Source organism: Phasianus colchicus, chromosome Z, assembly GCF_987193195.1.
Source record: "Phasianus colchicus chromosome Z, bPhaCol1.hap1.1, whole genome shotgun sequence".
In the NCBI taxonomy this organism is placed as follows: domain Eukaryota; kingdom Metazoa; phylum Chordata; class Aves; order Galliformes; family Phasianidae; genus Phasianus; species Phasianus colchicus.
In genome coordinates, this window is record NC_143476.1 from 78,667,418 (window position 1) to 78,694,824 (window position 27,407).

General features: G+C 39.8%; 1 protein-coding gene across 2 annotated transcripts in view; it reads left to right on the forward strand.

The window, feature by feature from the left end:
* Positions 1-4,184: 4,184 nt before the first annotated feature.
* OXCT1 (3-oxoacid CoA-transferase 1) overlaps positions 4,185-27,407 on the forward strand; it is a 92,643-nt gene continuing 69,420 nt past the window's right edge. The window contains exons 1-4 of one of the 2 annotated variants that reach the window (XM_090130681.1): positions 4,185-4,496; positions 7,643-7,751; positions 9,138-9,228; positions 24,016-24,151. In XM_090130681.1, coding sequence (XP_089986807.1) covers positions 4,419-4,496; positions 7,643-7,751; positions 9,138-9,228; positions 24,016-24,151 — 414 coding nt within the window. In that variant the 5' untranslated portion in view covers positions 4,185-4,418. The remainder of the gene's footprint in view (positions 4,497-7,642; positions 7,752-9,137; positions 9,229-24,015; positions 24,152-27,407) is intronic. The other variant, XM_090130680.1, reaches the window with a different exon arrangement.

Below are 27,407 nucleotides of genomic sequence, written 5' to 3' on the forward strand. Positions count from 1 at the left end.
ACAGTGCTCAATCTATTCTGGGATTTAACTGGGCATGTTTCATGGTACTGATGATCTTAAAAGACTGTATTTGCTAAAGCTGTACAAAGCTACCAAAACAGAGTGGTGACGTCTGTGAACTGTGAACATCTATCAGAATACATTTTCAAACTGGCCACTGGAAAAAAATATATATATCTGGATCTTTTCACCAGCTGTTTGGAGCTGGTGAAATTGTAAACAAGAGGCCCAAGAGCTTCACAACGAAAAGATGTATGTACTTTAATGCAGGGAACTCAGTTGTGATGTAGGCTTAACAGCCATCTAGCACCTTTTATGTGTGCATTTGTAGAGCCAGATCAAAAATGTATTTTACTAAAATCAAGAGAGCTAATGGAAATCTTGAAATTCTAAGACTAACCAGTCCTTCCAAAAATTGGACAAATGAGTGAGATATTTCTTTTAAAATCACCTTGTAAAGAATATAATTAAAAATTCAGATTTTGTCCTGTATCTTATGTGAAAGCTTAGTTATCTGCATAAATAATAATTCTGCTCATCTGATTGAAACTGAGAAATGAAATGTGAAACAAAATGACTGTTGCATTTTCCTAATATACATGTAGGGTTCAAATCTTGCTTCCAGTTGAGAATACTGACCCAGTATTGACGGACTGGCCTTCTGTAGAAGGAAGTTCTGAACTCAGGATAGTTTTTTCTCCAGCAGCTGAATTGAACAAAGCAATTCAGATAAGAATTGATTGGCACCCAATTTTGTTAGAGCATACAGGTAGCTGGCTCCCCACAGACTGGATGATCAAATAATTACATGTATTTGTATTGCATGTGTGGATCTGCATGCCAGACTCTTGTCACCAAGAACTAAGCACCACACCCATGAAATGGATGGCAAAGTCCAAGTTTCACCTGTAACTCATTTCTTCCTTGAAACTGATAGACAAGGCTCACGCTTTTCTTCATTTCCAGCTCCAATATCTGTCCTATAGTCTCATTGTGCAGCACTAACTGCAGTGAATTATGGGATGTATGATTTGTTTACTGCATGCAATTTCTGCAGAAGTGGCTCTGTGTTACCAAGTTAATGTTTTGTATTTCTTTCTGCCAGTTACATTTCAAATACAATGACAAAGATTTCTTTACTAGTAGTTTTCAAAGGCTGCCTGGAGCCTGGTTTAAAGTAAGTTGTGTTTGCTGATGAGGTTTGTTTGAACATACCCCGTGTAATGTTACATTGCAGAATCTGGAAAAGCCTGTTACAGTGGTGCTAACCAACATGAACTGACATGCAGTGTGACAGATGCTCAGGATTCCTGTTTCCAGTTTGTTTCTGCAGCCCCTTGTGTTATCTTTATGTTTAATCTTCAACAAGGGTAGATTGTAAAATAACCTCATTCTTGCAAAAGAAATCTTGACAAAAAGAAAGAGTGAGAGATTAGTAACATTTACTGAATTAGAATTTAAGCCAGCTTCCAATATACTAGCATACATCACCTCCACAGCTGATGTCTGCAAATATCTGCTGAATGGACTTTTTTTTTTTTCCTTCTCATTCCTCCAGTAAAGGAAAGATAAATCACTTATCTCTTTTCCAGAGCTAGTAGTATGCTGTCTGTCACAGCTGAAGGTTATTACACTTAACTAATCTAGACAGTATTGATAACAGTTACTAAATATGTGCTATTATAACATGAATAGAGGTGCCAAGGATCATATTGAATAAAATACTTTTGTGATCTTTTTTTTTTTAAATAAAAATTACCTAATCTAAGTATTGTATAATTATAACTTTATAAATACCCTGGTTTTGAATGGAGTCTAGCATCTACAGTAGTCAGAAAGTTCAAAGTTTTTCTGTTTTTAATGGAGCTGTGTCAGAGGAAGGTCAGGTCGGGGATTGAGAAAATATTCTTCACCACGGTGTATTTGGGCACTGGAACAAACTCCCCAGAACAGTGTAGTTCAAGGAGCATTTGGATAATGCTCCTAGTCATAGGGTTTAGATTTTGGATGGTCCTGTGAGGGTCGGGAGCTGGACTCGATCTTTGTGAGTCCCTTCCAACTTGAGATATTCTGTGATCCTATGACATGATGCATGACATAGACACTCTACTGTTCTGTATCTTAAAGTAGGGCATCTTGTCTAAAATATGAGTGTTATAATGGAAAATGGAGTAGTATGAAACAAACAAAGCCAACAGATCATGTGAGGTTTTTCTTTCTTTTTTCTTTTTTTCCCATTTAGGTGAGGTTCTACTAACTTTCTCATTGTAATAAAAATATTTATTGGCTTTCCATGGGCTGCTCTAGAAGTTATTCAGGGATAAATAACTGCTCTTGCCAAGCAGTTGTTGATTCTTTTCCATTATGTAGCTTCAGGATCCCTTCATGTCCCTGTTTATATCCTAGGCTTTCACCCCTCAAGAGAAATTGTTACCAAAGTCAGTTGGTAGAAGGACTCCTCAACAGATCAATAATTTTTTCTTCATAAATCTTGATGCTGTGATTCTGACATTTGCTTTAATTTCTGTAAATCACTAGAATGTGGCTTTTTTGTTTTCCAGGTGAATTTTGCCCTTGGTATTTACGTTATGTATGAACTTTCATTTGCCAACTCCCTGCTGATTTTTAATGTTAGTTTTCACTAAATTTGAAAATACCCATTTTTCTTTGTAAATAAATTTCTTTTTTTTTTTTTTTTTTTTTTTTTGTAATAACTGCCTTCCACTTGAACTTTGTGAATAAGTCAAACATTTATGTTCACGTGGTTTTTGCTGAGATGTTCAGTCATTCACGCAAGTGGTAGCCCTTCTGTCTTCCTCTAGGTAAATATATCTCCTGTAAATGCTATGAGAGGATCTTGAAGTTCTGGAATAGTATTGCAAAGGATCTTGAAATTATTTTCTTATTATCTAGGTCAGCTATAAGTAAATGTTACAAAATTTGTGTAGAAATGAAGTTGTTCATCTCAGGTCTGGTTTTTCCTTATGTACAGACAAATGAAGCAAAGCAATTGGCCTATTTGCCAACATTACTGACATACAGCCAAACAGGGACACTTCAGTGCCATCTGTGAGGTTTGCGTGTTAGCTGAACTGTAGCTGCATTGACGTTGCTGCAAAGACAGATCAGCACTGACAAAATGAGATGGATGTGCACAAACACTTCTGAAGGACACCAGAAGCACTCTCAGAAGCTTGGCTTCTTTGTTGTAAATTACCCTGCCATAATTGTGTTCATATGACAAAAGCTGAGTACAGCAAGGCTGGTTAGCTGTGCTGCAGATGAGAACAGCAATGCAGGGAATGTAACTTAATGCAATGTCTGCTCTGGGGGGGTTTCACTTTTCTTGCATCTATAATGCTTCTTGCATTTTCCTGTGAATCTTTGTTCCATTTGACATCTTATGATATGAACTGTTCACTTAGGGGTATTTATAGAAGGTGTAAATAATGGTGAAGGCATGCTTTGAATTTTCCTCCTAGCAGATACAGGAGTGCTGGCGCTAAAACGTTCACATCATGTGACTGCTTAAACAAGTATACATCTATTCCAGTAACATTTTCCACCAAACACACCATTTAACTGCCTGGGAGAGACCACGTGCTGCCTGGGACAGGCTAACCTTGAGGGCTCTGAATCTGGAACTTAACCATTGAAAGCCCACGTCTCTAAGTTTAATGCTCGTGGTTTCAATTATTCATCAGGAGTTGACAGGACAGAATGTTAGGCGGTTAGATTTCCTTCTCTGGACGTGCAAGAAAAGATGGATCTGCAAATAATCTTCGCACACTTCTGAAATCCTGAAAGAAAACTTAACAAGGATACGTTTGTTGGAGCAAGTCGTCTTACTGTACAGTGGGGCACCACCAGTAAAGCAGAGAACACACACTTCACCACAATGATGATCTGTAACGTTAATTAGTGCTCCACGTTGGTCGATGCACGTTTGCCATCAGTCGGAACGTTTTTAAGAACCAAACTGCTGGCCGCGTTCGTTCTTCAGCGCGCGGGGCGCGGGCTCCGGGACAGCGGGCAGGGCCGCGACGCTGCTCGCTGCCGCCGAGGGCCGAGCCCCGGGGGACGCCCAGGTTCCGGGGGCTGCCCCGGCCGCCCGAGCTGGCACCGGGCGCTGGGCGCGGATAGGAGCGCTGGGCGCGAATAGGCCCGCTCGCCGCGTCAGGCCGCCCAGCGCCGGCTGCCTCAGGCCGCGGCCCCTCGCCGCGCCGCCGCCCCTCCGCCAGCTCCGCCTCGGGCGCAGCCGACGTCAGTGGGCGTCGGTGCCGAGCCCCTCACCCTCCTTCGGCACACGTGACCCCGAGCCGCCGTCCTCAGCGCGCTTGGATCTTCCGCCCGACGCCTCCTGCTCTCCTCTGCCCGCAGCCCCTCCGCTCCGTCTCCGGGAGTCGCGCAGCGCGAAGATGGCGGCGTACAAATTCCTGATGCCGCCTCTCGGCCGCCGCATCCTCCTTCCCGCCGCGCGGGCGCGGGGCGCCGAGGTAAAGCGCGGCGAAGCGGGCTCGTCCCGCGGCGGGGCTGCCTTGACCTTGGCGGGATCCCCGCGGCGAGGCGAGGGGCCGGGGACCGCCCTGCCCTGCCGCCCAGCTCCTCCAGCGGCGGCCTCGCCCGTGCGCGTCAGCGAAGGGATGCTTTTCTCTGGTTTTTAATCATATATATTTTTGCCATTAATAGGACGCTTCCGGCCCTACGGAGCCGGGCGGGCAGCAGCACTGGTAGCGAGATGCGCGGCGGTGACCTTGGGCCGGGCTGCGGGTTCGGTTCTCTTGCTGCCCGGCCGCAGGACGAGGCTTTGCGTCCCGGCGCTCCCCGCCCGGGCGGCGCTCCGCACGCGCTGCAGGTGCGGGGCTGCGCTGCCAGGCGCGGGTGTCGGACGCGGCCCTGCGCTGCCTGGCGGCTCGCCCCGCTTTCCGGGGGGAAGGCTGCGCCAAACCTCGCCGCTCTGGTGCTTTCCAGCCTGTGTGGAGCCAGAGAGAATTAATTTTTTTTCCCCAGGTGGCTGTACTCATGGCTTTTCTTAGTGCTTCAGTTGGAAAAACAAATTTGCTTGCTTTCCAGTACTCATAGTTGCCCCACATCGTGTCTATGAACAAATGATCATCGTTTTTAGTCTTTATTACGCTAAATTGTACTTCTGCTTTTCTGTGAATTTTGTCTTTTTCTTTCTCCCTGTTTTGCTGTCTTCTGCAAAGCTTCTTTCCCGTCAGTTGACTGTTCTGGTCAACTCCTCTATTCCCAGTTGTTCTAATTTTGGCTTGGGTAGAGTTTTCCATAGTGTCTGGCTGACGTGGTGCTGTGTGTTGGACTTTGGGGTGTGATCAACTATATTCTCACCCTAGGTGTTAGCACTTGTTGAGTGGTGCTTATACAGAGCCAAGGATGTTTCAGCTTATCGCGCTGCCCTGCCAGCCAGGGGCTGGGAAGCAACAGAACTGGGACAGCTGACCCAAACTGGCCAAAGCGATGTCCCATCTTATGTGGTGTTATGCTGAACAGTAGAGCTGGGGGGGTTGGCTGGGGGCTTCTGGTGCTCAGAGACTGGCTAAGCGTTGGTCATCAACAGGTGAACAGTTGAGTTGTGCATCACTCACCTTAGGTATTCTTTTTTATTATTCCTCCCTCCCCTACTTCCTGATCACAGTTTTGATCATAGTTTTGTTTAAACTATCTGTTTCAACACACTGGTTTTATTTTGTTTCCCCCAGTTCTCTCCACCATCCCACTACAAAGGATAGTGAGCTGCCTGCTGAGTTAAACCAAAACTCTACTACGCATCTTGGGAACCTGGGCTGCCAGAGTTGCAGCCCTGTCCAGAGGCTTCAGCTTCCTCCTCTAGCTCAGTGCAGTCACAGCCTGTTGCTCTCAAATGGTATAGAGAATGAGGAAGGGGCTGAGAAAAACATACTTAGTGTAGTAGTATGGGAACTCTCATTGGAGACACACAGCCTGCTAGCATGCTGGATACATGTGCTTGTTCCTTTGCTCTCTGCTGTTATGGGCAGTTTGGAAGATTTACCACGTGGTTGCTTAAGAACGTGGTTCTTATCCATATGAGTTGAGTATGGTTATGCAGCAGTACCCAGTCTCCCTTCAACCCGGTTTTTCTGTTCAGCTGCCATACTGTGCCTGCCTGCAGCCTGGTTGTACTGAAATGCTTGGTTCTGCTAGCACTGCTCCTTTTGTCATGCCCTTGCCAAATGGGGCCAGAAAGTGTGTGCTTTGCAGTCTGACTGCAGTTCTGAGAAAATATTTCTGAAAGAAATAGCTGCGGTACTGCAGAGAAGGTTCTCTTTCTCAATACTACAGTTCCCACTTAGAAATATTTTTCTGAGCTCATCAAAGTGGGTGACTATTAATGTTCCCAGTGGAAAGGAAATAAACGTTCTTTCAGAAAGCTTTTCTTGATATGCAGTGTAAACCCTTCTAGCCTTAATTTTATGAGGGAAGCAGTTTGTGTAATCTTGAAACTGAGCCAAAGATTACTACCCTGGTTGTAGATGAACCTTCAGACAACTCTGTAGAGAAGAATTATGCCATTCTCTTTAAATTATGTGTAGATTAGCTTGTTTGTTATTTACTTGCTCAATCTTCTTTCTCTAAGATTTCTCACATACACTGTAAAAGTAGGAGAGGAAACACCAATAGCTAGTATACTAACTTCCAAATACTCTCAATTTTTTGAGATTGTGGTGACTTAATCAATTGCTACTGGAGCACTGGCTCTGGCCAGTATTTATCCATGATGATAATAGTAGAAAATAATAAAAGAAAAAAAAAAAGAAAAAAGAAAGGTTTTAGGATCACTGCAATCTAAGAATACAATAGAGAAATTGTGATGATTTCAGTGTAGCAGCTGTGCCACAAAGTGTAGATTTCACATTTACCCTCCCTTTTTCATGTATTTGCATCAGTCTCCCTGATTCTAGGTTGTTCTCTATCACTAAGACAACTTGAGACTGCATTAGGAGGCTGGGGAAGGTTCATGTCATCAAAGGACATCTGGTTCCTACAGTGCTGTTCTGCTCTATAGTTGTTCTTTGGCCTCTCTGTTCTGAGTTTGTATTGATGTTGGCTCTCTACTCATGTGTCTTGTATGCTCATTGAGTGTGTACCTTTGAATATACAAGTAGTAATATATGAATGAGAGCAGTCTCTTGGTTGCTGTAACTTGTGTTGAGGAGCATAGAGATGGTACAAGGAGTAATGGCCTAAAACTTCTACATAGGAAGTTCCATACTAACATGCTGAAGAATTTCTTTACGGTAAGGGCAACGGAGCACTGGAACAGGTTGCCCAGGGGAGCTGTGGAGTCTCCTTTAATGGAAATATTCAAGACCCATTTGGATGCCTACCTGTGTGACCTATTGTAAGGAGCCTGGTTTAGCTGGGGGTTGGACTCAATGACCTCTTGAGGTCTCTTTCAACCCCTGTGATTCTGTAATTGAATTTGTGAATATGTTTACAGTAAGTAAAACTTTTTCAGCAGTTGTGGATGAAATTCCAGTATTTTAAATCTTTTTGGATATTGTCCACTTGATGCAGGCTTAGTTAGCCAGGGGCATGGTCATAATGACAGAATTGTCATGTATCGCTTTTTATTCATTCACTTCTTTTACTATTGTTCCAGGCTTTTGGATGCTATTTTTCTACCAGCTGTCATCGCAACACCAAATTTTATACTGATCCTGTTGAAGCTGTAAAAGATATACCCAATGGGGCAACTATACTTGTTGGTGGTAAATACTTCAATTCTTTATGAGCACAAACTCTTATTCAACAGATGAGATACATTTGTTTTAGTTCTTCAAATGTTAACTAATTTGATAATGTTTATACTTGTTTGGGTACTTTAAACAAGTAATTTTCAACTCTGCTAATCAAGGGGTAGACCTTATCAGTAAGCAAATCCCCATTTCTTAGGTGAGGGAAAAGCTTCAGAAAAACCTTAAATGTTTTTCCACGGTAATAAAGCATTAGTTTAATTGTGCCAGTTTGAACACTGAAAGTAAACTCAGTCTTTTGGATTAACATCATTATTTCAAACAGTGAAGAAATGAATTTTGACTAGTCTGTGTTTATGGTAGTGTTCCCTATCTGTACCTGCCTTTTCACTGGCTCTCTGTGACCTTGAACAAATCACCTAAGCTGTTTATGGCTGTGGGAAGTGAAAGCACTACTTATCTATATTATTCTGAATATGTCATATTTCCAGCAGAGTTAAGAAATTGTGTCACATTAGCTTTCGATGTGACTAGAACTTTTGAATATTCTGGTGATTTTCACAATTTCTTGTTCAAGCTACTCAAAGACTATCTCTCTATTTAGCTTGATATAACTGATTTTTAGTGCTGGAAAAGAGTAATGAATGTAATGTTTAAAACGTGGGAAATGTCATTGTAGTAATGCAGAATTACAAATAGGAAGCGTTTTTTTTTTTTTTTTTATTGTTGTTGCTGTTTATAGGGACAAATGAAAATCTGAGATCTAGTTACAAACAAAATGCTAATAATCATAGTATCAGAGCCTGGTGTAAGGCTTAGACATATCAAATGTACATTTTCTTTCATTTTATGCATATGAGGTTTTTGCATAATGAGCTGGGGTTTAAGGTACCTCAGCTTGGGTGGAGATCTGGATTATCTTGCTTCCAGTTTACAGAACTTAGACAGTTAAGATTCTCAGATTTTTATCACCTAATTACAGGTTATGCTGCATGGGAGAAATCTTTGCTCCTTCTGTTTGAAATTGTTCTGTGCAGTGAAAAATTGAAGGTTAGTTGGGCAGAAAGAAGAGGACTAGTGAGCGTAAAGGCACAGTGAGCAGTTAAGACATCAGGCATCAGGAGAGACACGATCCTGGAGCTCTACTTCAGAGGCCACTTGCAAATGAGCAGACACCTGCTTTCATCCAGACTGGAAGCATCTAGTTGAGTGGGAGATTTCAGTACTGGGGTGCAACTCTTTCCAGAAGTGTTACTACTTTTTTTTTTTTTTTTAGTCAGCTAAGGTGATTTTTTTCTGTTCAGAAAATAGTTTTTAATTAACCAGTGCACATTCTCACTTCAGTTTAAGCTGTTTTTTCAAACACTTGCTACACTTTCAATTTTCTTTCATTTGGCATAGGTTTTGGACTGTGTGGGATTCCTGAAAATCTCATTGGGGGTTTACTGAAGACTGGAGTAAAGGGTATTACAGCAGTCAGTAACAATGCAGGGTAGGTATACATGTGTCTGTGGCTTAATAAGTACAGCCTAAATGTTCTGTTCCTGTGAGAATGCTGATATGACTGGAAAAAGTATTACTTCTCATTGTAAGCATTTTCATGTTAATGGATGCAACTGTTTTTGGAGGTGTTACTTTTGGAATGAGCCAAGAATACAGTTCTCTATGTATATCCAAATCTGCCAGAGAAGAACTGTAAATGCTGTAGAACACAGGCATTATGTGTATTTCTGTGTATTTAACTGGTTGATTTTAACTGAAAATATCAGTAATTTATATGTCTTTAAGGTAGCAGTTTTTCTTTGACTGCACTTCAGTGCTTTATGACAACATTTTATTGTAGTTATGCTACTTTAAAAAGAAAAGAAAAAACTTTGCAGCAACAGTAGAGAATATATATGATGGAGAGCCTCTTTGGAGTACCTTGAATTTACTTATTATTTTAAATGTTTGCCCACGAAGAAATTCATGTGAAATTGCCAGTGAATCCCTATGTCACATAGAAAAATACCTACAGCCACTTCTGTTGAAGTGCATTATTACAGATATGAAATTAAATAAAAATACTGACATACAGAATATAGTGACATACTTGAAATTGTTCTGCTCAGTAAGACTGGTGTTCATCTCCTTGCAACGTGTTGTTCACTAGCATCTGCAGGAGGCCCCAAGTTTGATTCAGTGGCTTACCCTATTAAATGTCACCTACAGCAACAGAATAATTCTGATGTTATTTGGTTTGCTGTAGATTTGAATAATGTGGACTGATGTCTCCTAGTAGCATTGCACATTCTTTAGCAATAGTTTTCTTTAGGGCTCTCATTCTAAACTCTTGCCTTGTGAAATATGAAAATTTTCACTGCTAGGTATACTGGAGTTACACAGTGCTGACAATAAGGAAGCCAGCGTGGAAGAACTCTCGTGGTTTTTTGTTGTTGTTGTTATTTTGTTTTTTGTTTTGTTTTTAATAATGCCTATTTTCAGTGAATGGTAATTTCTGTGTTATTACATTTTACTTTTGATTGATGCATTTGAGATGAAATCATAATGAGGATTTTAAAGGATGAGGGAACTGGTTTTTTAGTCTTTTTTTCTGTGTTTTCATGAAATAAGATGTATGAGTGTGTGAGGCAGAAAGAAGGTATAAAGAACTTGACTCTTCATGTGAAATAAAAATAGATGTCAAACCCTGCTTCCTCAATTCCACCAGCCTTGATAAAGAAGTAATTAGGTTGGATTGTATCCCAGTCTGTTTTGCTTTTAATTAGACTGATGTTAACATGACTTAAAACTGGAGTATCTTACAAAAAAATGCAGCTACAGCAGTTAATGATGGAGAACAACAACAAAAGAAGCTGCTTTAAAAGTCACTGTCCTTTCTCATGTAAACCATCATAACAAGGGAACTCCAAAAATCTGGCTATGGTCATATGTGCTACCCTTCCAAGTGAACATTTAATAATCAGCAAGATCAACTTCTGACTTCTGTTAGCTAATGTTATTGATACTGTTGCCTGGATAATAAGTTAATACCAACACCTAGATTGAAATTAGTAGCAGCAGTATAGGGAAAAGTGTTGAAAAACGTTATTCTGTAAGTTTCCATATCATAAAAAATGTATTTGATCAAAGGCAATATTTTTTCCTCAGAGATACAATCTTATTAATTTTGGAATATTCTTTAGAGCAATCTTGACAATTCTGGAGTATTTGAGTTTGTACATCAAATCAAATTGCCTAAGTATGTCACCTTGAAGCTGCATTACTGTACTGGGGAGCCCAGAACTGGACACAGTACTCCAGATGAGGCCTTAGCAGGGCAGAGTAGAGGGGGAGGATCACCTCCCTCGACCTGCTGGCCATGCTCTTTTTAATGAATCCCAGAATGCCATTGGTCTTTTTGGCCAAAGGGGCACACTGCTGGCTCATGGCCACCCTGTCATCCACCAAGACACCCAGGTCCCTCTCTGCAGAGCACATTTCAGCTTCTCATACTGTTCTGTCAATAAGGGGCTAGGGGTGCACAAGGAGCTGGGAGGGAACAGAAGCAGGACAGCTGACCTAAACTGGCCAAAGGGATCCCACATCTTTTCTTCCCCATCCCAGTGAGAGGGGGGAGAGAAGAAATGGATGTGTTGTGCTGAGCTTGCTGGTTTAAACCACAGTGATTCAGTAGGGTTATGTAGGGATTGATGTGTGAGACTTAAAGAAACTCTGCCTTTTCTTCAGCCCGAGACACTGTGCCTTTTCTGGGCTCTCTAGGCCCTTTGTCAGTCTTGACACCTTGGGGAACTTGCCAAATAATGTGGCCATTCTTTTGGGTCTTTGCTGATTAAAGCCGTTCATATGATTGTGGAGTTAAATACAGGAGTATCATGAGGAGATAGAAATGTCCATCAGCTTTGCAGCAAGCTGCAGAGACCACTGAATGGAAACTTTGGATTACTTCTCCATTTCCATTTGTCCCATTCTCTCAGATATAGAAGTCTGAAACTCTGGCTTTGAGGTTTCCAAAGGTGGTTTCTTTGTGCAGCAGTTCTGTGTTGGTTTTCTTTTCATCTTTTTTTTTCTTTTCTTTGTGTGTGTGGTGGGTATTTTTTTCCTAGGCCAGTGTCTGCATGGGAATGCTCAGTTTTGCCTTCTGAGCAGTGTCTGCCCTGTTGGTGACACATGTCCAGGTCCCTGGGCTGCCACAGACTGGCAGCATGGGTGGGCGCCTCAGTCAGGCAGGGTTCTGTGACACCAAACAGTGAAGCAGTGTTAGTTGTGAAGAGAAGTGTTTTGGAGACTCTGATTTGTTTGGGCACTGCAGCGGATGGTGCTGCATTGAATACATCCTCCCAACTCACATCTGTTGGGTTTCATGCTAAGGTCCTCCAGCAGATACTCCAAAAGAGAGAATTTTCACATGTGTGAGGAATCTTTCTTGTCCTGCACCAAGACGCAGTAAAGAGCACAGCCACCAGTGCTATAGTTATCTTGTGTGTTCCTGCTGTAATACTTCTTTACAGAAGAGGTTGTTAAGCACTGCAATGGGCTGCCCAGGGAGGTTATTGAGTCACCATCCCTGGATGTGTTTACAAACCCTTTGGATGTGGTGCTCAGGGCCATGATTTAGCAGAGGGCTGTTAAGAGTTAGGGTAGGATGATTGGGATGTGGTTGGACTTGATAATCTTGAAGGTCTTTTCCATCCTGAGCAATTCTGTGATTCTGTGATTACGAAATGTCAAATGTTTAATAGGAGGTCACTTAGCTACAGTTTGACTCCTAGATAAAAGTACATGAGATCCTTATGCTTAGTTCTGTTAGGGTTCTCCCTGTTATTCTCTCCTGTTTGAATACTTTGGCCACCTTAGAAATAAACTACCAATTTTATTTTTCTATTTATTCTTATAGAAAGATAGCTGTGTTTTTTTTCTTATTATTTTAGACTTTGCTCCCGTATATATGTATGTTGTTTCTATATGCATGAAAAACAGACATCTGAGGCTGAAGTTCGCTATGCGTTAACCTTAATATTTTTTTTAATGCTTCCTACTTGGCATTGCTTATTTATTATTATTTATATAATAAATATAATTTTTATTAGCACTTAGACTAACTCAAGCCCCTCAGTCTCTTGGATGTTAAAAATGTGAGAGCTGGAAATTGTTAGTATTATAAGAAAGACATAGATGAGATCAGTCACTCTTGTTAACACTCTGAATTCATAATGATATACATATATGTAAATTGTATGAGTGAGTGAATACTTTTGGGGGGCAAACAGAGGTTTAAAAGTGAAGAGAAGCAGTGTCGGATACAACGGAGCAGCTGACATTTTGTGTTGTATTCTCTCTCAGTATATATGTAATTGATGATTTTGTAGTCTGGAATTAATTTGGCTTGAAAGAGTTTCCCTGCGAAATCTTGTATCTCTGTGGCTGGAGACTTGACTACAAAAAGCTTGGTTGTTGCTGTGAAAGTATTGCTTAATTCTTTTCACTTGTAACTAGTTTTCCATGAATGTTCACTGAAATCTGGTCAGCTCCTTAGAGAAGAGTATGATGATCTGTGCCTCCTTTTAGGCATAGTTGACATTCAAGTGTGTCTCCAGTGCAAGCCTCCACACCATCAGGTTTAAAAAGTGCTTTACACCTGCATCCTTCTTCTGTTTTGTACAGATGCTAGTGCCTGTTGCCTTCAGGGACTGCTGGAGCAGCAGTAGTGCTAGGCTTTACTAGAGGAAATAGCATATATGGGGATGTGAAAATGCTTGAGAATGTTTGGGGTTTTCATGAAGTCTAGTTTTTAATCTTGTATTGAATAACACCACTTATTTTGAAATTAACTTAAATTTAACTGAATAGAACTGCCTGTTCTGTTGTTTTTATTTATTGTCTTCCTATTATATGGAATTTAGTCTGCTGTAAATTGGTAGGGTTTGGCATCCAGATTAAATCACAGATGTCATTAATAAAATTGGAATTCTCATCACAGTGAATAATATCATTTAATCATCTTAGAATCTTCTTGCAGTGGAGAGGAGGAGGAAGGTTCAGCCAAGTTTAGAAGTACTTGGCAGTGTATGGAAACAGCTAAAAAGGGAGTGGTATGTACACAAGATCTTACATTACTATGCCATACTGAAATGAAAGGAAGGAGAGGATATCTCCAAGACCTTCCTAAGTTCATCTTTGTTGCTGGCAGGTAAAGTCTTTTTTTTTTTTTTTTGACCTGAGAAAGACTTGCCAAGGATGAGATGTATAGTGATGTATGAAGCACTTCTGTGCACCTCAGTTAGAAACTTGATACTGCTTAACATACTGTCTGCTGCTGTGCACTGCCATAGTGTGTAAACTCTGCACTAGCCAGTGAAATGGTGCATTTAAGAATAGTTACTCTTTCGCCAAGCCAAACAAGGCAAAGTGTTTGAAAGGGAAGTAGTACAAATATCCAGTATCTCTGGTATTTACACAGCTTGCTGCAAGGGAAGCTGGAACTTGTGAACTGGAGAGATAGTGAAAGATATTATGGTGGGTAGGTGTGCTTTAATAATATGAACTCTCACCCCTTTCTTATAACTTACTTCAACATTGTTATTCATATTTTAAATTTTCCTTTATGATATTTGATTATGTCCTTTAATTTAGAGGATTCTGTCTCAGTAGATTTCTAGAATCCATTTTATTTCATCTTTGCTTTGTTGCTGTTTAAATTTGATTAAATAGCTTTGTGTTAAACACTTAGTCCTGTGCCTAAGTTCACTAAGTTACACAGATCCATTGAATGTAAGGCCTGATTTTCGTAATGGATAGTTGTGGATTCCCCAGAAAAGGAGCTACTCAGTGTCAGTTTTTTTGATGCATAGTTTAGATAGTAAATTTACTGCATCACTTGATACCCCATATTGTAAAGCATGAATGGTATTTTTTTGTTTTTAGCAATTTTTTTTTCTGTATTTAAGACAGGACTAATAACACAGAATGTTAAGACTCATCTCAGTTGTCAATAATTGCTCTGAATTGAATGTTTCTGTTAAAATATCAGCTAACTTTGCCACAGCCTTCCTAACTGTTCTTGTGTATGTAATTCCTGCCCTAGTTTGTTCTGTGTAAGTTAGTACATCTGTTCTTTCCTTTTAAATTAAAACAAAACAACAAACAAACAAACAAAGCCTCCAGTACAAGTTTTGCTCCAAATTCACAGAACATTGAGATGTGTTTCCATATAGTATATCAGTAGGGTGTCAAGGCATGAAAGTGATGATCACTTGTTTTGGACCTAAAAATATAACTGAAAAAGTCTATTGGAGAGCGTGAAAAAAAGCTGGTGTGTACACAGAGATATAGTCAACATGATACTTAGAATATCTTATGCTGCATGTGTCATTTCTTTATGTACACTGAAAAAAATTCTTTAAACATACAAAATTAAACATACTTTCAAAAGTGAACTGTGTGGTAACCAATGAATCTCTCTGCTTATGACGTGTTGCCAAAGTTATGGGAAAGGTCTGTAAGACATTTCTAGTGTTAGGTTGAGTATTTGGGGCAATTTTCTTCCCTTCCCCCCCTATCTCCTCCCTATCCCTCCCCCCCCCCCCCCCCATAAACTTACATTCTTCACAAATATTCTAATCGGATGCTTTATTACAGCTATTAGATTGTTGACCTGGTATGAACTTTAAATCTCTCTAAATCTAAGCAGGTCATCTTGCTAATTTTAGTTTGAAAGTTATTTAGGGTTTTAGCAGGACAGAGTGCCTTAAAGTATTAAACTTTGCAATGGAAATATTGAGAAATCAGTTCAGTAGATGACTTGTTGGTTCTAATTACAAACAAGAAAAAATAGGTAAAGGACTCAGCGCAGTTGAAAAACTGTGTCAGCTGGGTTTTTAGGAAAGACAAAACAAAGTTGACTGAAGTTTCAGGCAGGAGGCTTTTGAAGTATGATGCATGCATGGTGAAATCCAAATATTCAACAGATGAAGTCTATTCTATTTAACTTAATGATGAAGGAAAAATTAGGCAAATTTTAAATTTTAAAATTCTGAATTTTTTTTTTTTTTTTTTTTTTTTTTTTTTTTGTTATGACGCAGTATCTAACTTCATAACACAAGAAGATGAGGAGACCTTGCAGCTAATCTAAGTTTAGAATGTACAGTACTTGTCTTCCTCAGAAATTATCTGTCTTCACAATTTCTTGATGGACTTGGCATTGATGTCTGCAGTAGTCATTCTTACATCAGTGATATGCTGTTTTGTTTTGTTTGTTTGGGTTTCTTTTGTGGGCAGGGGGAGAGCTTTTGAGGAGGATGACAATTGAAGAATGCTATTATTGAAGTCACTGGAATAGGGAAGACAGTTTCCCTAAGAAGGCTTTAGTAGTGGAGGGAGAACTGTGCAGTGCAAATACTGTGGACAAGGAGCAGATGGGATTTAATGCTCAGTCATGGTGACAACTTGCAGGCAGTTCTTCAAGCCTCCCACTAGCCACAAACTCCTTTTTCTTCCCCCCTAAGGGAGGGGTTGTTCCAGCTGAAAGTGATTCAGTGCATTGTTTCTTTTGTCATTTGCCAGGGTTTCTGGGGGCTGTGATCTCTTACCATGCTTTTTGTCCTACCTCTTACTGCCTCAACACACACAAGCTCCAGTGCTTCTCTCTTCCTCCTGCTAAGTTGCCCTCTGTGGCAGAGCTTCTGCCTCTCTTTTCTGCCTTTGTTAACCACTTTTCATTAGGACAGGTGGATAAATATCCTGGGGAAAAGGCTGATTGTAGTTTTACTCTCATTGCTCATCTTCCCCTCATTCCCCATGTAATTTTTTGGGAGTTCAAGGTAGAAAAAAAGCAGAAACAGATCCTGCAAAGGATCACATTCTGATAATGTCCTGATTACATGTCATGATTTTTTTTGTGCGTGTGTGTGTGGGAATCAGATGTCTGTCTGATATCTTCAGTAATATACTTTTTCAGATTGGTCAAGTTTTATGCCAATGTTAGGGTGGCCCTTTAAGCCTGAAACAATAAGGGTGCATTTCTAAGAGGTGTCAAACACCTAGTTAGTGGTCCATATCTTTTAGCTGGGTTGTCTGTTTGGACGCTCAGAAGTGTGAACATAGCATGAGACACATGTAACTTCCAGCAGGTTATTTTGAAAACTGAAAAGCTGAAGGTTACAAAGTAAAAGATTCAAGATGAAGCCTCTTTTAAGTGGACAGAAATGGAAGAAATTGTTTCTCTCTCGCTCCTATCATCTGGCCCCGAAGCTTCCTAGTACTGGAGCAGGTCTGTGTATTATCAAGTTTCATGCGTAGCTGTGCAGCACTCTGACCTGCTGAATGCCTAGAGAGAAACTGTTCACATATCTCCAGCAACTGACACGAAACTGGTGGTTTCATGTAAAACATTCTTTAGAAGTAGATTAACTTAAATTTGCCTTTTTTTTTCTTTTTTTTTTTCTTTTTTTTTTCTTTTTTTTTCTTTTTTTTTCTTTTTTTTTTTCTTTTTCTTTTTTTTTTTTTTCTTTCTTTTTTTTCCAGCAAGTTTCAGGAAAACTTAGCTTTTGCGTGAGCTGGGCCTTGCCCAACTATTCTTAATATATGCTTTTCTTTCTCAATCTATGGACTCTGGGGTGATGTAATTACCTTCTCATCCTTCCAATCCTCAGACTGTTGAAGGAGGAAAGTCGGGTGTGTCAACATATTAGCTCTTCTTAGGCTAGTGTCTTTTGATACAACAAAACCCGAATATATACGTTAATCTTTTGTGACCAGTGACTTCTAGCCTTGGTGTGATCTCCTAGAAATATCCACCTCAGATCCTGGAGAACCCTTGGACAGCAAGTATATAGAAAGACTTGTTTTTAAGAGACGTGGAAAAAAGTAATAGTGCTAATTGATGCTGCTCACTAGTATTTTGAAATGTTCCCAGTAAGGAAACTGGCTGTTTATTTGTAGACATCTACTTTTCTTGGACACTATCGACGTACATACAACTGCAGGGAGGAGAGTACAATTACCTTTATTTACTCAAAGAGAGTATGTCATTTGCCAGAGTAGTTTGATATCCCAAGTGTCAGTTTTGTTTTACTTTTTTCATAATCAATGTTCTATTTCTACTTCATTAGTCTGTGTGGGGCTTCTTGGTGTGTGGAGCTTGCAAACTTGATATAATCATCTTCCCTGTGATGCTGCATAATGTATTTTGCTTCAGAGTCCAAAGTCATAAAGGTCTGAGAACTGCCAGATACCTGTAAGTTATTTGGAGTGCAATATTGGCATGTAGTTTTGACTGCTTGTAGGTATACTTGAAATCTGTGGACTATATCCAGCTGGGGGTCTTCTTTGGTTAATTTTTTAATTAAAAGGGCTGTCAGTAGTTTTTGACAGGAAGATTTCATTGATCTGGGAGTGATTAAAAAAAAAAAATAGAAATTAATGTGTTGCTAAACAAGATGCACTTGATTGCTACTCCATTTTCTGGTCAGTGTTGGTAGAATAGAGACCATGAACTTGGGTTACTTACGTTCTTGATGAGTGCCATTTTAGATCTCTTATTCTGTTTTTGTTTCGTGTATTCTGTAGATTCAGATTTCATCCTAATGCAGAATAGGAATCTTCTAGAAATCTTGGCTGTTTTGAGGATAAACCATTCTGTATAGCACTTCTGATGGCATGCATAAAAGCTTGGACAACTTCCTTCCTCTTCAGGGCAACACATTTTTTAATATGCTCACCTTTGTTTCATTTTTTAAGTGACTGAACTCAGATTCATATATACTGGATGTACTCTTTCCATTTACTTAGTGGAGGATATTTTCCTATTATTTGATAGGAGGGACATTACCTGCAAGACATATACTTAGTTATAACTTTTTCAGCACGAAGCTGTAAAGTTCAAAGAAACTTTCGTGCTCCAAACAAAAAGACCAGGAAAGCAACACAATATGGAAAAAGAGAGCTAACAATCACTATTAAAAAAAGAAGAAGAAGGAAAAAAAAGGAAAACAACCTTACATTGAAAGAAACTTCTTTAAATCAGTAGTTGTTTTTTAATTTTATTCCAGGATAGAGATGTCTGGTTAAGGGCAAAATGTGGGGAGAATAGAAATGACAACAGTTTTCAGGCGGTTGTGTGAAATGTTATTTTCTTCAGATATTCAGAAAGGAAGAAAAAAATAAATTAGAATGAAATGTTGAAAATGAAGTTTTGGAGGGAAATGAAAGAAAAACTAATGTGAATGAAAAATGGCGGAGTTATTTCAGATGGGCACCTGAATGCAAATTGAGTCCCTAGAAAAGATGGATATCATAATATTTATTTTCAGAAACTGACACACAAAATAAATGTATAAGTAAAAGCAATTGAGTTTTGCACTGCTGCTTTGAAGATGAAATTCCCCTGGTAATCGAATTAATTTTGTATTTGGAAAATAAGGCTGCGTGGCCTGTGTGCTTAGTGACTGATCCTCAATGCAATTTTATTTTTTAATAAATGTACCTTCTTTGATGTATGGAAAAAAGATTTAATTAAGAAATGAGAAACAGCTTTGGATGAGTGTGAGAACTTTTATCCAACTCTATTTAATTTCCTATAGACATCTTTATAGCTGCAGAGTTTTCATTGAGAGGGTACTTTCCTGCAGCAGATGAGAGGATCAAGCGTATCTCCGTGGGATCAGGCATGAAGATCTGTAAAATCCTGCTAAAGATGATATGCTACAATAGCTGCTGCTTTGACTGTGGAAGCAAACAGTACAAATCTAGGTAAAAGGAGGCAGAAATTTCTTCAATAATTACAACTGTCTGTTGCCATCCCTTTCTCATGGGTATGTGCAATCAGAATATGCTCTGCCTGCAGAAGTCTCATGTCTGCCTGTTTCGGTTAAATAGCTTGCAAGTTTTGAAATACTTAGAGCAGTGTAAACTTTGTGAATGGTGCATAGGAGGCTATAGTTTATGGACAGTTTAAAACATTGCTCAACTATAAAATTCTGCAGACTGTTATTTAACTTCTTTTCCTGTGCTGTATTCTACTTATACAACCCCATTCAACTGCTCTCAAATATTAGCTGATCTGCTGTATTTGCTTATTATTTTTTAATAAAGAGAATCACAGAATCACCAGGGTTGGAAGGGACCTCAAGGATCATGAATCTCCAACCCCCCTGCCACATGCAGGGCCACCAACCATCCCACCTAATGCTAGACCAGGCTGCCCAGGGCCCCATTCAATCTGGCCTTGAACACCTCCAGGGATGGGGCATCCACAACCTCTCTGGGCAGCCTGTTCCAGTACCTCACCACTCTCTCTGTAAAGAACTTCCCCCTGATGTCCAACCTAAATCTCCCTTTCCTCAGCTTAAAACCATTTTCCCTTGTCCTGCTGTCACTCACCCTTTCAAAGAGTTGATTCCCCTCCTGTTTGTAGGTTCCCTTTAGGTACTGAAAGGCTGCAATGAGGTCACCCCGCAGCCTTCTTTTCTCCAGGCTGAACAAGCCCCGCTCCCTCAGCCTGTCCTCATAGGGGAGGTGCTCCAGTCCCCTGATCATCTTTGTGGCCCTCCTCTGGACCCTCTCCAACAGCTCCCTGTCTTTTTTGTACTGGGGGCTCCACACTTGGACGCAGTACTCCAGATGGGGCCTCACAAGAGCAGAGTAGAGGGGAACAATCACCTCTCTGTCCCTGCTGGCCATCCCTCTTTTGATGCAGCCCAGGATACCATTTGCCTTCCGAGCCGCAAGGGCACACTGCTGGCTCATGTTAAGTTTTTCATCTATCAAGACCCCCAGGTCCTTCTCCACAGGGCTGCTCTCAAGGACCGCTCCTTCCAGTCTGTAGGGATGCCTGGGATTCCTTCGGCCCAAGTGCAAAACTCTGCACTTTGCCGTGTTGAACCTCATCAGGTTCACCCGGGCCCACCTTTCTAGCCTCTCGAGGTCCCTCTGAATGGCATCCCTTCCTTCCACTGTGTCAACTGCATCACTCAGCTTGGTGTCGTCAGCAAACTTGCTGAGGGTGCACTCGATTCCGTCATCGATGTCATTGATAAAGATGTTAAAGAGCACCGGTCCCAAGACAGACCCCTGGGGGACGCCGCTCGTTACCGGCCTCCACCTGGACATAGAGCCAGTGATGACCACCCTCTGTCTGAGGCCTTTCAACCAGTTTCTTATCCATCAAGAAGTTAGAGTTTGATAGTTTTATTAGGTGTTCTCTTGGTTGAGTGACATTCATACGGTTGTGCTTATTTTTATTTTTCTCCCTTTCTTTGCCCCCAAGACTCCTCATTCTACTTTACTTTTTTTTTGTTTGTTTCAAAGTTGCTGAAAGTTCTTCTGAAGGGATTTAGAAATATAGGTTGTTTCTAAGCAACACGCATTTCTAAAGGCTTTGGCAGTGGGACACTTGCCACTATATGGTATTGCATCAGAGCTGGATTTCTTTTATAGGGCAGAGTTAGGGAGAGGAGAAAGCTTTTTTAAATGTTTTTACATCTGGAGTACATAAAATAAATTTGATTATACCAGAAAATGGTGCTTTACTTCCTCATGTAGTTTCCAAATTGCTTGAATGTGTATAGAAGTAGGTTGCCAAATCTTAAAACAGTCCTTGTTCTTGATGCAGTTGGGAAGTCTGACTTTGTATCTTACTCTCTGTAGTAGTTTCGAGTATTGTGATAGGAAAGGAATAGCTGGTGCTGGTACTGTTCTCTCTGCTCAGCCCCTTTTCCTTCTCATGCAACACTGGAACCAGTACTGCAGTGCTGGCAGGCAGGAAGAGTGCTGTGCTTTTGTATCAGAGTGTGAGATGGGCTGGGTGCATCCTGGAAAAGAGGGACAGTGTGATCTCGTTAGTGACTTTGGGTTAATGACTTTCAGAAGCATTCTCCTGGTCACCTGATTCTCCTTGAAACTTAAGGAAATAAGCTTCTCATGTACTGAGGTGCTGAAAGTCTGTGTGAAGTAAGCTTATGCTCTTTATTGATCCATTTGTGTTTGTGGAGCTTTCTGAAGTGTGAAATGCTGTTTATTATGTACCACAACTGAAATACAACAGTTTTCTAAGTTAATCAACCAATATTAAACTTCAGAATAGAAATTAAATACTGCTTTTCTAGACAAAAATGTGTGTATGGTAACTTTTTGAATCTGGCCTTTTGAAAGGATGCCAAGAGATTGCAGCTGAAATTTTAAAATCACTCCTAAATTGATGGAGTATTAATGTGTTTTAAATGAGGTTTAGGTATTTCCTAGCATGTTCTTTCCTTTGATCTGCACGTATGTATTGTACAAACAAATACTACCTGGCTTACTCAGCATCATGACTGAATTTTTAAGATGATATTTATTTAATTATTTGTATGGGGAACATAGGGTTGTGTTGTTGTTGTTTTTAATATTACTTTTACATACCTTATTTATACTTATTCTTTCCTTCTTTCTTTTCCCCCCATTGCTGAAGTATGTAACACCATTGTTAGGAGATATTCCTAACAATAGGTGGAGTAGTGCATGAAGAATAGTAGTCTAAGGCATTACTTTCTTCTGTGGCCACTAGTGGTAAGAATTCATTTCTGACTATCTAGAGTAATAGAACAGTATCTTGTAGGTGAAGAATACCAAGAGGACAAAATTAATATTGAGAAAGGATGTACTTTATTAAAGCAATTAATAAAATTTTTTATTTTAAGTGTTTTCCATAGGGTGTTTATAATGCAAACACTGGATTTGGTTCCTTATAGGATTCTTAATATTTTTCACTATTTCTTGTTCTGAAATTTGAAGCCAGTTGTGAATAATTTTCTTATTGGGTAGAGACAATTGATGGCAAATATACATTGCTTTTGTGAGGTGATTCTGGGTTATGGCATCTCTTCTATAGTGAGAGTGGAGGACCAAACTTCTCCACTCATTTGTTAGAGACCAACAGAAAAGCTTAAGAGCTTGTACCAGTCTGCCAATATCCTGCATATTGTATTAGAAACACAAAAGGAAATGTTTGTAGTATGGCCTCTGTTTATTTCTGCTTTTATATTTTAACATAATGGTTTCTCAAATTAAAGTAGCTTTTTTTTTTTTTTTTTTGCAAATTCCCTTTATCACAAAAACTTCATATTCTTGTCCTATCTGTAAGCACAATTGAATGATAAAAGTTTTAACAGTGCTCAAGACTGTCTGTCTTGAGAACACTTGAGAAGATTTGAATTTAGAAACATTTAGAGGAATTGGAACTAGAGGAGATTTGTTATGTTTGGCATTCAGATTAAACTGGCATTGTTAAAGACAGTGTGTGATAAAATCATCGAATGGTTTGTACTAAAGGAGACCACAAAGATCATCTAGTTCCAATCCCAATGTCACCAGAAGGGTTGCCAACTACTAAATCAGGAACTAGATCAGGTTGCCCAGGGCCCCATGTAATCTGGCCTTGTACCCCTTCAGGACTGGAACATCCACAGCCTCTCCAAGCAGCCTGTTCTAGCACCTCACCACCCTCTCTGCGAAAAGTTTCACCTAGACATATAATATAAATCTCCCCTCTTTTAATTTCAAACCATTCCCCCTTGCCCTATTAATCTCTATCGGTGAAAAAAGTTGATATCCCTGGAGGTGCTCAAGTCCAGGTTGGCTGGGGCCCTCTGCAACTTGATGGATAACAACCATGTCCATGGCAGGAGATTGGAACTGAATGGGCTTTGAGGTACTTTCCAAACCAAACCATTATGTAATTCTCTAATTTTCTTGATTACAATGTTAATGTCTCTTGCTACAGTAGGTGATTTCTTAATAAGAAGGTGAAACATTTATTGTTATAATATAGATATTCTTTTTCTTTTGGTACAGTCCAGCACTATAAATGTATCTTTCTTCTTGAGCTGCTAAACAATCATTTTAACTGGCAATTTTATATAGGAAGAGTCTAAACAAAAATTTAGTTCTGTTTACTAAGATGCAGTTTGTATCTTGTGTGACTCTGTATTAGATAGTGAGGCTTTTTAAAGGAGCAAGGCTTTTTAAAGGATATGTTGTGTAACACATCATCACTTGTAAAGATGGTGTTCGTAGCTGTGTTACATGTGGAATTTCTTCAATGCCTTAGAAGGGATGAGGTCTGAGAAATGAATTCCTAAATATCAGTGTATTGGTTTTGTGTGTTTGTGTCCAATTCCTCATGTCAGAAATGGGTGAAGATAGCTCTACCCTTTCTATTTAAATCATTAAAGTTTATCAAATGCTTTATATACAACAAAACTATTATAATTACCCAGTATTGCCTTGTGTTTTTTCTATGCAGCGTTGACAATTTTGGACTTGGTCTTCTGCTTCAGACTAAGCAGATAAAACGCATGGTATCATCATATGTTGGAGAGAATGCTGAATTTGAACGCCAGTATTTATCTGGTGAGCTTGAAGTTGAACTTACACCTCAGGTAAGGAGTCTATCTAGACCTGTGGTATGTTTTCATTGAAAAAATGATTAGAATGTTCCTTAACTGCTTTTTAAAATTAATGTGCAATCTTAATATTTTCTCTGTAAAAACAGATGGCATTTGCTGTTTTAGGATCATAAGTTATAGACTGCAACTGTGAGGTCTGATCAGTTAAATTTTGTAACTTGTAAATTTTTGTAACTTATGCATGGTATACCTTACATTCATCTGAAGTAAATATATATACTTATCTATGTTTTAGCACAATGTTTGTTTTTCATAGTTCCTTCTGGATGGTAGATAAACAGGTGAAGTATGTCTGCTGTGGCCCATACAGTGGGAATAAAGGTAGAAAATCCCTGTATTACCAAAGTGACAGTAGCTTTTTGTGCTTTTCGGAAAGGTGTTTGAGCAGTATCTGCCATCTAGTGGGTAGGATTTGAAAGAACAGACTTCAGGTTCAGAACACCTTAAGTTTTTTGTTCTTGTTAGTTAAATTGTGTGTTAAATCTCAGTATGAGATTTACAATTTACAATTTCACTTTATAGCACCATAGCTTTAAGTCATGGATGTCCAAGATTTCAGTTTTGCTGGGCCAAACTGAGTGAACAGGAATTGTTTTGTACCACATACATAGGGGCTGCTCCAAAGTAATGCCTCCGGTGTTTCCATGGAACTATAACTAATACAAAGAGCATAGTACAGTATTTGATAGAGCAAAATCTCAGATACAAAACACTATTTTCCAACATAGTCACCACCATTAGCTGTGCATTTTCAGCAGCAGTAAACAAGAGCCTGCATGCTGTGCTTGCAGCGGTCTGCAACAAGTGACCCACTGTTGCTGTCATCACTGCTGAAATATACCACCCACTGCCTCATTGTACTAGAATTCACTGCTTCATCTTTGTAAATGTTCAGCAAGTGTTGATGAATGTCAATGGGTGCCATTTTTTCTTTCTTGCATGGAGGAACTCAGTGATACATCTTTGCCTCATGCAAGCTCCCATGTCAGAAACCAATTTGTCAGACTGCCTCTTTGCTGCCATCTGTCACACAGCAACAGGTTATGGAATATTGATGGGAAGGTTCAGCCTCTACTGCCATACTATCAACATCTGCCTCTGACACTGTGGGCCAATGTAATAAAATAGCAAGTATTACTTTTGGAGCAGCTCTCATAAAATATGTAATATAATTTGTGTATATAAGAAACAAAACTCATTTTAATAGTTAATATTTTTTATTAAAACGGAAACAAGAGAGCAGCAAAAGCAGAGAACAAGTGGGATATTTTACCTTTTTTTTGTGACACCAGTGCAACAGGCTTGTTCAATGGCAGTGGCTGCAATTCTCAAGGTGTTGTCAGAGACTTCTGATGAAATTTTACTCCTCCTCTACTTCATCCTTGAAATCAGTTGTTCACAAGTGTGCATACTGTCAAAAAGAGAATGAGGTGTGACTGTGAAGGGAGAGATTTTTCTCTGGTAAGATGGAGTTTATAAAAGTAAAGACACATTCGAATTTTGGAGTTGAGTCTGTCTGATTACAACTCTGCATTCCATTTGAAAATTCCTAGGTAATGTGAAAATTCCTAGGTAATGCCAACTGAAAATGGAGTTGCAAATAAAAAATCTTGAAACCTGCTCTCAAGTTCCTTTATCAAAACGGAAAGCATGGCTATGTATTTTCTGCTGTTCACAGCACTGTTCAGCCAGTGAATCAAAACACGCACTGTGCTTTGGTGTGAGTTGAGCACCCTCCCTGCATCCTGGTGCAGCTCAGACTCACTATGCACTGATGTTTGTCTGTTGCAGAGTGGTGCATGTGTTCGAGCTGCTCGGTGGGGGCAGATGATGGCACAGAACAGGGGCCAGGCCGCAGTGCCAGCTGGGGTGGGCTGCATGTGGGCCACAGGTTGAACATGCCTGCTTTCAGTATTTTAGCACTGCTAAGGTACTTGCATAGCTAGAATACAATGCAATCTAAAATTATGAGTATCCGTCATATTCTGTTTAGATCTAATTCTACAGCATGTTAGTGAGGCAAAGCCTTTGATCTTTAAACAGCTATTTATTTAAACCACTGGGAAAAGCAACAGTAATAAAGTTTTATGAAGAAGCCCTTGGGTTGTGTTTCTTTGGTATGTCTCTGAGAAGCACAGAGGTAGACAGGAAATCTCTATACTCTTGTCAGCTGGCATGGAAATAAGCAGGTACTTCTCATCTTTCAAAAGTCACACTTTTCACCACTGTGTTAACTCAGAATTCATCTTTTGCATCCTCCTACTTCATGTTTGGTAATTCCACCCAAAAGATCTTGTACTCCTTAGGCTTGTGATTTGCTTTGTGGACTGTGCTCACAAGCTGAGTAGATCCTGAATGACAGTTGTGGGTCTGCAGTGCACACTGGTGAACAGTGAATGTCAGTAATGTGTTAAGAGATGCAGGGATTTGATATGTTCTTGTTAAGATAAAATAGCCTTTTGGAAAATGCTGTTCAGATTTTTTTATGGCTTCAGACTAAACTGGAGAGCACTATGTCCTTGTTTTGCAGTGAGGGAGAGGTCACGGTGAGATCTAGAAATGCCAGGGCTGCTTGAAACTCAGAGCTTAGTATCATTGCATGGTTTATAACTGTCTTTTTTTTTGTCACCACTTTGCAACCTACGAGAATTCACTGTGTTTCTTCCAGAAATTACTGAGGAAAACACAACCCATGTTTTGGAAGCGGTCATACTTGATAATTGACTGTGATGGCCTTTTCTTGCTCCAAGTCCAGAAAAAAATATTTGGGAAAGGACATCAGTGAAAAGCAGGCAGATACAACTTTGACCATCAGTCTGCAATGAGTGCTAACAAAGAATTTGAGTTGTTATTAACTATGTAGTCGATGAACGTAGAATACAGTACAGATGGGCACTCAAATACATTCAAATGAAATAGTTCTATCAAGTTTGGGGCATTCTTTGCAGAGAGTATCCAGACCACTCTTCCTTTTTCAGTCTGTTGAGTGTGACTCTTTCAATTTGAAAAAAGGAATTTGTTTAATTATCCAACATCTTAAGAAGAAGTTAACATACTGTACTGATGACAAAAGTTAAAAATTATCATCATACGTATCCATGTAGGAAAAAGAGCTCTGCACTCTTCTAAGGGAGAGTAATGGACTGAGAAACAAGCTAAAGGAGAAGAGTTGCAAAAAGCACAGCATAATCCTGGTAGTTGACATTGAGTTGAGTTACAGTGGGCTCTT